This window comes from Chaetura pelagica, unplaced genomic scaffold (genome assembly GCF_000747805.2).
Source record: "Chaetura pelagica isolate M959 unplaced genomic scaffold, ChaPel_1.0 scaffold254, whole genome shotgun sequence".
Lineage (NCBI taxonomy): Eukaryota > Metazoa > Chordata > Aves > Apodiformes > Apodidae > Chaetura > Chaetura pelagica.
The window spans coordinates 312,855-328,026 of record NW_009952963.1 but is presented as its reverse complement, the minus strand read 5'-3'; the positions used below and the strand labels follow the sequence as shown (position 1 = coordinate 328,026).

At 49.5% G+C, this 15,172-nt stretch overlaps 1 protein-coding gene across 1 annotated transcript in view; it reads left to right on the top strand.

Annotated features, from left to right (window-relative positions):
• The window catches only part of TBX5 (T-box 5), a 39,649-nt gene that overhangs the window by 15,623 nt on the left and 8,854 nt on the right, over positions 1-15,172 (top strand). Inside the window, exons 5-6 of the mRNA XM_009995672.1 lie at positions 3,007-3,098; positions 14,348-14,574. Coding sequence (XP_009993974.1) covers positions 3,007-3,098; positions 14,348-14,574 — 319 coding nt within the window. The remainder of the gene's footprint in view (positions 1-3,006; positions 3,099-14,347; positions 14,575-15,172) is intronic.

Below are 15,172 nucleotides of genomic sequence, written 5' to 3'. Positions count from 1 at the left end.
TGCCTAATGGAAAAACATGTAGTCCTGGTTTTTAGATGCCTTCAAACCAGCAGATCTTGAATTTTAAGAAGGCTGAGGTCAGCTGTGCTTCAAGTGGGGCTTCCTGCCACCAGCCCATACATTAGTACTGTTGCTTGTAAGAGCTTTCTCTGTGAGGATTAGGGGAATTCTCCACTCATAAAGCAACATATTTGCCAGGTCGAGGACATGGAGTTCCTGGAGAGAGTCCAGAGGAGGCCACAAAGATGATCCTTGGGCTGGAGCAGCTCTGCTCTGGAAACAGGCTGGGAGAGTTGGGGTGTTCAGCCTGGAGAAGAGAAGGCTCCAGGGAGACCTTAGAGCAGCTTCCAGTGCCTGAAGGGGCTCCAGGAAAGCTGGGGAGGGGCTTGGGACAAGGGCAGGGAGGGGGAGGACGAGGGGGGAGGATTAAAGCTGGAAGAGGGGAGATTTAGGTGAGACATGAGGAGGAAATCTAGCTGCCCCATCTCTGGGGGTGTTGAAGGGCAGGTTGGATGGGGCTTGGAGCAACCTGGGCTGGTGGGAGGTGTCCCTGCCCATGCAGGGGGTTGGAACTGGGTGATCTTTAAGGTCCCTTCCATCTCAAACCATTCTGTGATTTTGTGGCTGATTAAAGGTTTGACTCACCAACCAGAGCACTCAGCTGAGACCCTTAAATTAAGCCCTAACCCATTGACAGCTCTTTCTCTCATGAACAGAGGGTGTTGGGGACCTGTGAAGGCAACACTACCCACCCATCTCAGGGCCCCAGTGCCCTCTGGCAGTTCCCATCTCCCTCTATGAATTCCAGCAGGAGATGAGGTTCCCAGTGCAGGCGCCTTGGTTAAAATGCCTTTGGTCAGGTTGGGATGAATCTGGCCCTTTGTACCTTGGTGTGCTTGTGCCAATGCTGTAAATCCTTGCTCACTGAAGGACCTCACTGGTGTGAGCAAATATTGCCATTGGGTTCAGCAAACGAGGACAACCCCTACATTGAGTGTGCTTCAGAATGCAAATTTCACAGGAAAAGTCAAAAAAAAGAGAGTTGAACAATGTCTATTATTCATGAGAGAGGTGCCACCACCTCCCCGCTGGAAATGGAGAGGCAGTTGCTTTGCAAAAAACACTTCATTGGCTAATTACTCCAGGCTTTTAATTAGAAAATGTGCCCCTGTGTTGGTGCTGGAGAACTGCTCCCATTGGAGCAACTGGGTTGGTTGTTCCCCATTTCTCTTTGAAATCTGAAATGAGGGATGAGGTAAAAAAACCTGTGGGGGATGGTCTGTCTGCTGGTTTCCATCCTGGTTTAATGGGAGTGACCAATAGTGCAAGTGTAGGGGTGATGGGGTCTTCCTGGGAGTTTTGGGGCTGAATTGGGCAAAAATGGTAAAGAAGCAAACGGGCTTTGGAAAAAAAAAATAGGCTGGAAGATGAGAAAACAGTGAAATAATCTGGTTGTGGAGATACCTGGAGGGGTTTGCTGTTGGCAGCAGCCAAGGTAGATTTTTGGCCTTGATTTTGGGCAAAGAGGAGGGTCCAGCTGTGTGGGCTTGATTTGGTGAATATGATCCTCCCTCTGTTCTCCCACCATTAGTCTCAAGGTCTTTCCTTCCCACTGGTCAACTCTCAATAGGAAGGAATGGAAGGAAGGACAATTGTTTCCATAAGACACGGTGAGCCCAGGAAGTTCTTCCTGTGGCAAACAGAGTTGTGTCTCCTCCTGGGGGAGCACAAGTGGCTCTCCTGACTCCTGGGTGAGGGTTTGGATTGCCAGAGGGTAATGGAGAAAGAGGCCCAGATGTTGTTGGAAGGTGGAATGATGTAATAGGACCAAAGGCAGGAGTCTGAAGGGGTTGTATCCCAGCAGACTTTAGATACTGAAGGTGGTCAACTGAGCTAGCAAACTAGTCTTTGGAGCAAGTCCAGAGGAGGTCATGGGGGTGATCTGAGGGCTGGAGCAGCTCTGCTCTGGAAACAGGCTGGGAGAGTTGGGATGTTCAGCCTGGAGAAGAGAAGGCTCCAGGGAGACCTTAGAGCACCTTCCAGTGCCTGAAGGGGCTCCAGGAAAGCTGGGGAGGGACTTGGGACAAGGGCAGGGAGGGAGAGGACAAGGGGGAAGGGATTAAAACTGGAAGAGGGAGATTGAGGGTGGACATGAAGAGGAAATTCTTTGCTGTGAGGGTGGTGAGAGCCTGGCCCAGGCTGCCCAGGGAAGCTGTGGCTGCCCCATCCCTGGCAGTGTTGAAGGGCAGGTTGGATGGGGCTTGGAGCAACCTGGGCTGGTGGGAGGTGTCCCTGCCCATGCAGGGGGGTGGGGTAGGGTCTGGATGATCTTTAAGGTCCCTTTCAACCCAAACCAGTGTGGAATTCTATGACCCTAATGGCAAGACAACTGTTCCTCCAGGGCACCATGGTCAGAGGTGGAGTTGCTCTGTAAGTAAGAACCTTAGGTTCTGCAGTGCTCACAGGTGTGGGGCTGGTTGGGGAAGGTGTAAGATGCAGAGCACCTGGAGGACATTTAGCTGCTCTGAAATAGAGGAAGGGTGAGTGTTACCAGTCTGAGTGAGAGGGTCCCAGGTCTGAGAGGTAGGGTTTGGTTGTGGCTGCACATTGCTGAGCAGATCCTTGCTGGTGTCAGTGGGACTTGTTCAGGCAATATGGATTTCATTCCTGGCCCAGTGCAGCTCTTTCTGTCCCAGCAGCAAAATGAAAGTAGGTAAGCAAGCAGATTTCCTCCAGGGAGCAACGTGGGTGTGTGCAGGCCCATGGCTTGGTTATGGGACAAGTCTGAGAGAAATGAGAGCTTGATGACAGGAGGTTTTTTTCCAGTGGAGAGACCTAGAGGAAGACCCATCTGGAGTGGACAATGCCTGAGCTGAAGGATGGTTTGAGTTCCTGAAGCCTGTTTCCCACCCTATCTCCTCCAATCTCTATTGGCTTGGCTTTAATAAACCACCTCCCTTTCTCCCTTGGACTTGTGATGGACCTGCTGTGTTTCCTCCCTTGCAGATCACCCAGCTGAAGATTGAGAACAACCCCTTTGCCAAAGGCTTCCGCGGCAGCGATGACATGGAGCTCCACAGGATGTCCAGGATGCAGAGGTAACCCTTGGCTTTACGTGTCACTTGTGGCTTGAGCTAAGCCAGGACTCAGCAGAAAGTCCCTCCTCTGCCATCTGCACCTGCATTTTTCATCAGGCTGTAGAGATGTCATCAGGAACTGGGGCCAAAAAAACCCAGGACTTCTACTCTGGGGTGATGCCTTCACCGCTGGGTTGCAGAGGCAGGATCTCCTGTGGGTTGTCCTCTTGGCTGCAGGGACCTTGTATTTCTTGCTGACCTGTCCCCATCCAGAACGACCTCTAGCTTTGTGCTCAGCAGATGTTTCTGTGGTTGCATGTGGGATTCAACCTGTTTAAAGGCACAAGAGAGTTGGACTAGGGCTGAGAGACTCTACTCATCAGGCTGGGGTGGAAGAGCTCTTGGGTCTTTTTTTTTCTGCAGGTGCTTTAAAACCAGAGCTCCCAGTCTTGTTCTGGGAGCAGGTTTGCTAAGGATGCTCCAGATGCCTGTGGAGATCTGGGTGTGCAGACCTGTGTTCTGCTGGCCTCTGGGTCTTTGGCAGGAGGGACATGTTTGCCTGGTTGGTTCTGGACGTGCAGAGCAGGAGGGGTAGTTGTGGTGGTTTCAGGTTGAAAAAGGAAGGTATTAAAAAATGTTGGGATGGCCAGGGCCTGGTGGCCAAAGAGATCTTTTTGAATCTCAGTTTTGGATGTGAGTTCTTCAGCTGCAAATCAAGCCTAAATCCTGTTTCAAAATCCTGTTTCAAGTCCTTTTCTAAATGTCACGTCCTGCCAGTAATGAACTTCAGGCCTTTCACTTCACTTGGAACTCGGTCCATGTGTCAAGTTGCTTCCTGGTGCAAATGTTTTTCAGGACCAGTGCCATAGCCATGATTATACCTAAGACAGATGTAGGTGCTCAATATAGCATTTTCCATCCAGGAGGGCAGAAGTGACTCAGATCCCTCATTCTCCAGGACCAGCAGAGCTGGCTCCTGGTGGAAGGTTGTCAGGACCTGCCTTGGGACCTTCTGCTGGTTGGGCTGTCTCCACCACCCACTCAGCTGTTGGTGGTCACTGCTGGGTGATGTACAGATGCTGGTGCAGATGTTGGACACTCTCCAACCTGGCTCTGGGTAGCCATGCAAGCCATGGTGGTGGGTAACAAATACTCACCAAGCTGCAAACGTTCCTGCTGCAACGGGTGAACGTTTTCATACGTCCATTTAGATCTATAGCAATGTATCTATGACACTTACTCTTCTCCATCTAAATAATCTCTGTGGTCTCCTGAATGTGCCCTGTGTTCCCTGCCTGGCATGATATGTCAATATTTATTTATTGCTGGGATGCACTACCACTTGAAATAGGGTTTTTTTCTCCCTCCTGTGCCAACCTCTGCTGGAACTTTGAGTAACGATTTTACTCCCCCCTCCTCCACATATTTTTATTTAGCTTTTTTTTTTTCTTTTTGGCTGCTAAATCTGCCCTTTCATGAAGGTCGATGGAAAGATTTGAAGGTTTACATTCATCCTTTTTTTTTTTTTTTTGGGGGGGGGGAGAGGAGGTGGAACAGGGAGGGTTATGAGAAGGGCTTCACGCCACGGGCAGAGCGTGGCATCTCGCCACCCTGGGCTCTTGCTACAAGCTGCCTGGCATTTTTATGCAAGGCCTGTGGTCGTGGGGAATGATAGAGGGAATAGAAAAGACTTGGAATATATAAATATCCCCCCCCCTCAGGGTTTCAACTTGGGTAGGAAGGGTTAAAATCCACAGGATCGTTCCTGATGCTCAGTCCCTTAATAACTTCTCCTCTGTCCTGATAGCACAGGAATGGCTGTGTATTCTTACAAAGATGTCCTTTTATATATATATATAAAAAGAGAGCAGGATAAGATTATTATAGTCAAATAAAGGCCCATTCAGGATTGAAAATCTTAGAGAAATACCCGCCCACTTTGGTGGTTTTTATAGGTCTGAATATCTACAAAATTATGTGCATAAATATATGAAAATGTATATAAAATAAATTAGAGATATAAAAAAATCACTTGCAGATGGAAGATGAAAGAGCCATTCAGGGCTGAGTGTGTTAGAGCAGTAGGAACCTTTGTGGGTTTATAGATATTTAAGGTAGAAATATATATTAAAATATAATTAAATACATGAAAAATAGATTTGAATATAGGAATGTGTGTGTGTGCATGTAGTGAAGTTGTTTCCCAGTGATGGAACCAGTTCCCCACTGGAAGGTATCAGTAAGTCCACCTTGGTTTTAGGGCAGTGATGGTTGTTCATGCCCTTGGAGAATATGGTGGGTTGGATTTTCTAGAGCTATTCCTTTCTTATATTATAGAGAAAAGAAGTTGCTGAAAAAAAACCACCCATAGTTCTAAAAACTGTGCCCAGCTTTGGTACCAGGAACTGGTGACCTGACATTCATCAGGTCACCCATCATCTCATTAAGGGGATTGAATTTGTCACCCTGAGGAAAGACTCAGCACCTCTGAGGTTCCTTTATTTCAGTGTTTCTCCTTTATTTGAATCTCAGAGTGGTGAGACCGTGTCCCAGGCTGCCCAGAGAAGCTGTGGCTGCCCCATCCCTGGCAGTGTTGAAGGGCAGGTTGGATGGGGCTTGGAGCAACCTGGGCTGGTGGGAGGTGTCCCTGCCCATGCAGGGGAGTGGAACTGGATGATCCCTTCCAATCCAAACCATTCTATGAGTCTGTGGATCTCAAATGATTCCTAATTCCTGGCATAGGGCTACCCCAGAGGGGCATCTCCTGGCTGAAGGCAACCCTGGGAGAAGCAGAGCCCAGCAGAGGAGACCGAGCTGAGCCAGCCAGGGCAGTGAGCTGGTTTGTGGCCTCCCCATTTTGGGGGACACCCGTCCCCAGTCCCAGAGTCCTTGAGGTTGGATGGGATCTCTGAAGATCATCTAGTGCAATTCCCCTGCCAGAGCAGGATCACCTACAGCACATCACACAGGAACACGTCCACCTTGGGAACGTCTCCAGAGGAGGAGACTCCACAGTCTCCTTGGGCAGTCTGTCCCAGTGCTCTGTCACTCTCACATGGTCAAGGTCTGTCCTTTTGCCCACCCCTCTCCTCTCACACAGAGCAGCCTTGAGCCCTGCTGAAGATGTTCTTTCAGGACTGAACTTTCAGGTCCTAATGCCTTGTGTGGGGCTTGGATCAGGTGGGAGCAGGTGTGTGGTGGTTGGACTTGCTTAGTCCATCCTAATAGAAAGAGTTGCCACCTGGCCAGCTCTGGTGGTCTCCTTGTGCCTTTGGTTGTCAGAGGATGGAAGGGAGAACAGTTTGCTGGGACCAAATGGTTTCACTTGGAGCAGGTCTTGCTGTGGGGTGAAGCAGAATTAGGACTAGATGCTGGTGGAGACTTGGCTTGGGGGCTCATCCATTGAAACCCACCCTTGGCAAACAGCAGGGACTGAGAGGAAAGGAGATGAAGCAGGGAAGAAAGACAACTTCCAGGGCCAGGAGTGAGCTCAGAGCAAGGTCTCAGGTGCCTCCTGGAGGACTCTCCTTCCATCTCTGCACGCTCTGGCCAAGGAAGAGCAACACACCAGCCCAGGCAGCCTCTGGGGACAGGAGCTTTGCAGGTGAATGGCCACATCTTTCCAAGTCCCTCTCCATGGCTTTCTCCTTTCCAAGACCTCCATGTTGATTTTTCCTCCTCTCATTTCCCAGAAAATAAGTGAATAAGCCCATCCAGGCAGAAAGATTCATTCAGGGGTGACATTAAACCTTTCAGCAGCAGGTGATTTCATTCCAAAAGAGCAGCCATGAGCTCCAGGGAGATCCAAATTCCCATGACCACCAACTTCTGACGTTCCTGTTCTCCCACTGCCTCTTTTCCTGAGGCACATGGGACCCCTTTAGCAGTTTCTCTGAGAGTTTCCAAGTTTCTGAGCACGAGGTTGAGTTTCTCTCTTTGATTAAAAATAAATACATCAATATATATAAAGAAATAGAAGTTGGAATTGAAAAAAAGAAGGAGAAAAAGGAAAATATGTTAGAAGAAAATGTGCTGTGAGTGCTACTGCATCTGTGTCCCGTGGTCATGCTGCAATTCAAAACCAGACTTCAGGCCAAAAGGAAGTAGTTGTGCTGTTGGGTGTCCTGGTTTGTGCCAGGATGGAGCCAATTTTCCTTTTACTGATTATTTTTTCCCTTCACTAAGGTTTCTTTTAACTAGTCACAGAGCCTTCTGACTAAAGCTGATAAGACAGGACATGGGGAATTTTAGCCTGATTTTGTTTCTTTCATTTAGCCTTTATTCCCTTCTGGATCTCTTGCCCCTCTGTGCTGTAAAAATTCCTTGTGTCTCCACTTAGAACTTCTGCCTGTGCCGAGGGGAATTTGGGGTGGGGAGCAAAAGAAGCAGCAGAAATCCAAGGAGGGTGAAGTTTATGGAGAGAGATGATGAGATCTGCTCTTTAGATGCCAGAGTAGGACTTGGCCCTAAAAATCCCCTGTCAACAGAGCTGGGCTGACAAGCCATAGCTCTTGGGGTGACTTTTGGGGTTGCACACAAGTCGTAGCTTTTAGGTGGGTTGTTTTTTTTTTATTCCTCTGGAATCTGGGGCTGCCAAAAAAGCAGCAGGGAAGGGTTTGTGGGTCTGGGGCGAGAGCACTGCAAACAGAGCAATTTGGTTCAAGCCTTTAACCAATTGTTGCTAATCATCTGCAACCCCCATTGTCTTCAGGGCTTATTATGGGGTGCTGAAGAGCTTCTGGAAATCTTAGCCAATTAATACAATTTAGCCCTTGAAGCTTCTTAGTGGGAAAGCTTTGGAGAAGGAAGATGATTAGGTGAGAGGGTGGTTCTCAGCTCCCTTGATGGGCATCCCAGGCTCTTTCAAATGGAGACAAAGATCCAGAATAATCCACCAGACAAAGAGCCTGTTTGCTCTGTTTTCATGAGCTGTAGTTTGCTGCCCTTGCCATTAATCCCCAGTAACCTTCCTGGCTCCAAAGGAGTTATTCCAAAGATCTCCTGGGGTAACCGAGGGCAGAAACTGGGCCAGACACATGGGCCATAAAATCAGTGCCATGATCCAGAGGTGGCATCACAGGGAAGATGGTGCATTTTGGGGTGCTGGTAGAAGAAATGGATGAGCCTCGAGGCTCCCAAAGGGTTATGTGCCCTGGCATGTTGACATTGTGTTGGAGGCACCAGCCTGACTAACCCAAGTAGATCTTTGTCCACTGCAAATGACCTTGCTTTTCTTGTGCCTTCTCAGTGCAGCTTTACATCCACTCCCATGTCCCATGTTCTGTCCCTGAAATCTCCCAAGAGCCACGTGCTGGCTGAAATGTTGAGACTCCCAGGGAAAAACAACTGGTGGAGAGCTGCTTTCACCTCCAGCAAATGTCCCCAAGGAAGTTTTCCCTGACAGAGCTCCCAGTGGAACCTGTAGGCTTGACCTGTGTTCTGTAGGAGCTGATGGAATTCTGATTAAATCCCAAGTAAGATTCTGAAGACTTCCCTGGAGGGTATCCACAGCTCTTTGGAAGTGGAACACAGGGTGGCTCCAGGTTCCTCTATTGCCCCCTCTTTGGGGAATCTGCCCAGCAGGACCCAACCTGCAGAAGCTCAGCATGATGGCTCTGTTGGCCAACATCCATTCTCCATCTCCTCTTGTGTTCCTCTCCCTCCAACACACACAGTGGTATTTCTCTGCAGGAATCCAGCGTGTCCTTTGATGCTGGTATCTCTGGACCTCTGGCTGATGCTTTTCACTGCTGGGTTTGGTGCAGAGCCCATTTTGGGCAGCCCTAGGTTGGCAGCAAACCAGCCCCACACCCCAACCAGGGTTATCAGACCTCTCTGCATTCTGGCAAGAAGCTCAGGACAGTTGGTATGTTGGTGGAGAACATTGCAGTAAACAGCCTCCCATATTTGGGAGGAGATGTCCCTCCTCCCTTGGGGGGAGTGGATCTAAATGATCTTTAAGGTCCCTTCCAACCCAAACCATTCTATGATTTCTCAGGGAACATTCTGACTTCTATCATCAGGGTGTGATTTGCTGTGGGGCTTGGCCTGCAGTCCCCAAGCAGAGAGATCTGAGGGAAGTCCTCAGTGGTTCCTCTCCTACCAAGTCCTTCCCTGCTGTAGTTTATTCACTTCAGCCTCTCCAGACAGTCTCTTGAGAGTGGTTGCATTTTATTTCAAGATGCTGGAAAGAAGCTGCAATGAATGCACATTGACAACTGACAATTGTTTGCTGGTCTATTTTTTTTTTCCTGGGAGGTGGTATTTTTATTCCAGGCACTTCCAACCCTCTTTCTATATCTGTTATGGCTGAGTTCCATCTCTCTCCTACTCTTTTTTAATGACAACACTTCGTGGCCTGGGAAATAGAAACCCACATGCTTTTTGAGTTCTATTTGTACATCTGGAATTGGGGTTGATTCTGCACTCCTGGATCCCTGGGTGCTGGGTGGATGCAGGGGAAAGGAGTGACAGGACCCCAGACGTTTGTCCTTTTGTAGTGACTGATCCAGGAGGAGCCCAAATCTCCTGGCAAGATGAAAAGAGTGGGTGGAGATCTCTGTGTTTGGCCACTGAGATACTTTTTATAGAATGGTTTGGATTGGAAGGAAACCTAAAAATCATCTAGTCCCACCCCCCTGCATGGGCAGGGACACCTCCCACCAGCCCAGGCTGCTCCAAGCCCCATCCAACCTGCCCTTCAACACTGCCAGGGATGGGGCAGCCACAGCTTCCCTGGGCAACCTGGGCCAGGCTCTCACCACCCTCACAGCAAAAAATTTCTTCCTCATGTCTCACCTCAGTCTCCCTCTTCCAGTTTTAATCCATTCCCCTTTGTCCTCTCCCTCCCTGCCCTTGTCCCAAGTGCCTCCCCAGCTTTCCTGGAGCCCCTTCAGGCACTGGAAGCTGCTCTAAGGTCTCCCTGGAGCCTTCTCTTCTCCAGGCTGAACACCCCAACTCTCCCAGCCTGTTTCCAGAGCAGAGCTGCTCCAGCCCAAGGATCATCTTTGTGGCCTTTTGGTCAGGTTTTAGACCAGGAATTGCTGTTGTGCATCACATCTTGACAGTGCCCAGCTCAGAGGCTTCAAAGGATGCTGTAAGACCATGGCAGCAGGGAAATATGAGGAAATCCTCTTCCATATCATCCCCCATCTTGACCTTGAACAGATATCAGAATGGTCTTTGGGACCTGACATTTAATAAGACTCTTGAGGCCTCATTACGAGGAGCTGCAGCAGCTCTGGAAAGCCCTGGCAGGAGATGCTTTGTTGCAGAAATATTAGAACTTGGATGCTTCAACACAGAAGCTTCCTGGTTATGAACTGTGGATCTTCAAAGAGCTTTTTGACCAGGTTTTTGTCTGGCAGCTGCACTGGCTGCTACATTAGGAAACCTTTGAGTCTGCACATGAAAATACTTGGAAAATGATGACTCTCTGGCAGTGTGGTGACAAGCCAGGAGGAGACTGGATGTCACTCTTCAAAGGACCAGGACTTCTCCAGATTTTATTAGTTTGCAGAGGCCAACAAGGTTTCCACCCCTGAGATTGCAAAACCTTCTTGAATTTGCTCCTTTGACTTCTTTGCTTGGTAGGAATTTGTAGCCTAAGTGACCTCCTGGAGCTGCTGAGTGGCCAGGGAAGGGGGAAGATGTCATGACAGAAAGTGAGCCTGAGTTTGCTGACTCCACCTGGAAGAGGTCTGGTTTGAGTGGAAGTATTTGGGAAGGACTCACTTGACAGGCTGGATTTGCAGGGCTGGGGTTCTAGGATGAGGAACACGAGCTGGTAGGAAAAGGTTCTCCAGAGCTGGTGTTTGATCCTGTGGGTCTGGGGAACATCCAGCCAAGTGGGAGCTGAGAGCAGAGTCCAGACTTCATGGCTGAGCCTCCCCACCATGGGCTTGGGCCTCATCTCTGCCTCTTTCCCCCAAGCTTGAATGAAACTGGAGTTCATGTTCCTCCTGGTGGCCCTGCAGCTGGAAGGCTGATGGTGTGGAGACCAAGCAGCACCTTGAGGAAACCCAACTCCCCCTTCCTCCCCAGCCCCTCTGCTGTTGTACCACCAACTCTGGGAACTGAATACTCATCATTAGCCTCCAACAAACCTTAACCAGACCAGGGACAACTTCCTTCCTTGTAAATTCCTTCCCCAAGCAGCTTTTTTTTTCTTCTTTTTCTTCTAATTTTACAATCCTCAATGCAAAATAAAACATGCAGCCTGTTAACACCCCCATGGAAATCTAACCCACATTCTGGCCCAGGAACAACAGCCTCTTCCTCACTGTGTGGACAACTTCTCACATTGCCTGTGTAAGTCCAATTTTAACCCTTTCTCCCCCTCCTCTTTTCATCCCATTAAAGTGTGGCCCAAGTTTCCAATCAGCTGTTTTGGGGACTTTCAGGCACTGAAAACCAAGAAAACAAAAGGATCTGGTGCATTTTTAGAGGCTGAAGGACAAACTAAAGTGCTCGAGGTGTGTATGGAGGGGGCTGAGGAAACAGGATGAAGGTTTGGAGATGAATGTTGCTTTGCAAGGTACCAAAGGTGTCTCTTTCTTAGAGCTCAGCTCAAACAAGGAAGAGAAAGGCAGAAATACAGAGGTAACTGCCTTTGTGGAGAGAAAAATGGCAAAGTGAAAGAAAGAGAGTAATTTAGATATTTAGTTAGAAAATACTTTCCTTCCTCTCCCTCCTGAAATAGCTGTTTTTTTGGCAAAAATAGCACCCAACATGTTTTGACTGAAATGGAAATATTTCAGTCTGGAGAGAAGTCATTGTGATACCTCCTGGGAACTGCTGTTGGGAAACTTGGTGTCTCCAACCTGTTCCCTCTCCAGCAAGACTCCCTGCTCCTGCAGAACACCATGGTCCTCCCTTATGGCCATGGAGGCTCTTGTGTCCCGTGGGAAATGCAGTCTGGAAGGGATTTGGTCACACAACAGGACCAGGCATCCAGCTTCTTTAGGGAGTTAAAATCATTTTTAATCCAGAAAAAAAAACCCCATTCAGGTCATTCAATTTCCCCCCTTTCAGATCTCCAGTGAGAAAGTGTTGAGTTAGGTGAGAAGTAGCTGGGATGGGAATGGCTGTGAGGATCTCAGGTCCCTTGGAGCCACCATGGGAATTTACTGGAAGAAACCCCCATGGGGATCTAATCCCACCTCCCAAAGATACATCCAGTTTTTCCCCTGTTGAAGGAGGGAGAAACTGGGTAAGAAGTCATCTCTACATCCTCCAAAAAAGCCCAGGGAACATGATGTGGCATCATGCCATGGAATGTCCCACCTTCTCCTCCACTGTAGCTCACAGGTACCAGACTGAAAAATGACTGAGGCTCTGGCATTTCTTGGGGGATTGGGTGGTGGAGCTGAGGAAGAAGGAACCAGCCAATCCACGTAGCAACCTCTCATCAGGGAGGAGACCTAAGGGCAAGATCCATGGGTCCCCTCCCTGCAGGTTGTCTTCTCAGGAGGGGAACGTGGTGGAGTTGCAGCTTTGGGGTGTCATTGGCATAATTTCCGTGAGGATGGCTGCTTGAAGGTGGAGCAGGCAGCTCAAAACCATGACCTGGCAGGGCTGGGAGATCCCCTAGAAGTTAGAAGGTTTGAAGGTCACTTATGAGGTTTGAAAGCCATAGCTCTTGATCCCCCACAAAGCCACCAAATCTGCCCTCCAGCAGGGAGATGCTTCCCCAGGCAAAGAAGTCCTCTGGAGACCACCACATCTATTGCTGTCTTGTGTATCTTAGGGAGAAGTCTCTGCTTCCCCCCATTCCATCTCTTTTTTTTTTGCATCTCCTTGTGCACAACCTGGACTTCAGCTCTGGGAAAGTCCTCCAGCCCAAGCTGGTGGGAAGCCATGGTGCTGCCAGCTCTGCAGGGAGGAGCTGTTGGGCTTCCAGGGGAAGAAACCCCACCTTTGGAAGAGGTTCTCCTTGGCAAACCACCAGTGCCCAGGGTTTGGAAACTTCCCATGGCACAATGAGAGACACATTTCTTTGGGTTTGAGCTCCTGGGTGAGTTTCTCCTCTGTGGCAGCTCAGTTGCTGGTGTTTCTGGCAGCCACCACAGCAGTGGTTGGGATGGAAGCTCCCTGCTGTCAGGAGGTCTATGTCATTGGTATTGTTCCATTTCCTAAGTAAGTTCTGGGCTGCTTCAGTGATAGGTCTTCTTCAAGGGACCTAATCCAACTTTCAGGGCTCCTCCTCCCCATGGAAGCAGCCAGGTGAGCCTATGGGGATGGGATTGAAGGATTCTGTTCCAGCAGAATGACTTTGGGTAGGTGAGCAGGACACCTCAAAGCCAGCTTGGTCCAAAGGGTATAGCCCCAAAGGAAAAAACCTTCTGCTGGGATCTGAGTTGGTGCTTTCCCTGAGCCTGGTGGCACTTTGTGAGGTGCTGTTCCACATTTTAGCAAGTCCTTGGGTTCAGGGAGCACCCAGATGACTTGGAGACAGCCCAGGAGGAGGCTTTCACCTCACCTGAAGTCTCTGAGACCCCCACCTGGCTCCAGTTCTCCTCCCAGCAGAGTAGGAATAATTTTGTCCAGCTTGGAAAAATATCTCCAGAACACACTGTAGGGTCTTTAGGAGAGGGGTGGGTTTTCCAGCCAGTGTTGGCAAAGCATCCCTGCTTCAAACCAGATCTCAGGGGGATTTTCAGAGGGAATAAATTGGACTTTCCATCAGTGCTCACCCTCCCAGCCTGGCTCCTCTGAGGAACGTGGCTCCAGCATGGGTCAGGTCTTGGTGTTTGATTGATTTCTCTTCTCTGAGCTTGTCCTCTGGTCCAGGGTCCTGGGGGAAAGGAATGGGGACAAGTATCATCAGGTGAAAAACCAGACCTAAATATCGAATCCTTCTCCAAGTCACCCTGGCAGAAATGAGACTTTTATTTTGCCTGCACTTGCACATCTACATCTACAATAGCAATAGTGACTGATTCAAAATGTTATCATGATATATAAATGTAAACCTCGTGTATTTCACTCTAACTGCATCAGTCTGTTTGATGTATGGGTGTGAAGTAGCAGTTGTGGTGGCAGAGGCAGGAATCTGAAGGGAAAGACACCAGAAGGAAGGGGAAATAGAAGATTCCTGCAAGGATCAAACGTGACAGAGCTGAGGTCTCCTGGGAAGGATGTCTCTGCATCCCTGAAAATCTGAATAAACACCACGACCCTGATGTGCTGCCTTCATTTGTTAATTGAACGGTCTGTTTATTAATTGTTTTCCTGCCTTTTTGATCTCCCCCTTGTTCCTTTGCTTTCAGCAAAGAGTACCCGGTCGTTCCCAGGAGCACGGTGAGACAAAAAGTGTCCTCGAACCACAGCCCCTTCAGTGGAGAGACCAGGGTCCTTTCTGCCTCCTCCAACCTGGGCTCCCAGTACCAGTGTGAGAACGGGGTGTCCAGCACCTCCCAGGACCTGCTACCCCCTGCCAACCCCTACCCCATCTCCCAGGAGCATGGCCAGATCTACCACTGCACCAAGAGAAAAGGTCAGACCTTGCTCGGCGCTTTCCCCTTCCTAACGTGATTGTCGGTGTCTTGTTTGGATGTGTCCCCTTGTCCCCAGGCTGGCCAGCCCCAGCCTGCTTGATGCTTGAGCTGGAGTTCCCCCAGGCTGGGCTGGGAAGCTCCTTTAACTGGTGATAGCCTAAAATCCCATCCCTGCTCCCAAGTGTCCCGAGGGGTGACGTTGTTCTTCACCCACGTTGAATCCACATGTGGTGAGATACTGGGGCAGGAGATAAAGATGGTTTATCTGTCTCCATAGCCCCTCAGACAGGGTTAATCTCCAAGTGGAGATACCTTGGCAGCTTGGGTTTGGTAGTTTTTTGAGCAAGAGTCTCCCAGCTGGGACAGAGTTGTCCATAGGCAGGAGACAATTCCACTGGAATGCCCGGGCTGAGGGATGGGATCTGGGATTGGCAGTCATGGTGGTTCCCCTCTGGTGCCACTGACCTGCAGATCAGACTGGGAAGGGTTCACACTGACTGGTCAGCTTGTCCTGGAGTGAAGAGTCCTGTGATACCAGCAGGCAGGAGCCAGGGGGTTGCAGTCTTTCCCTTCCTCTCCCAAAGCAGCGGGAATGCC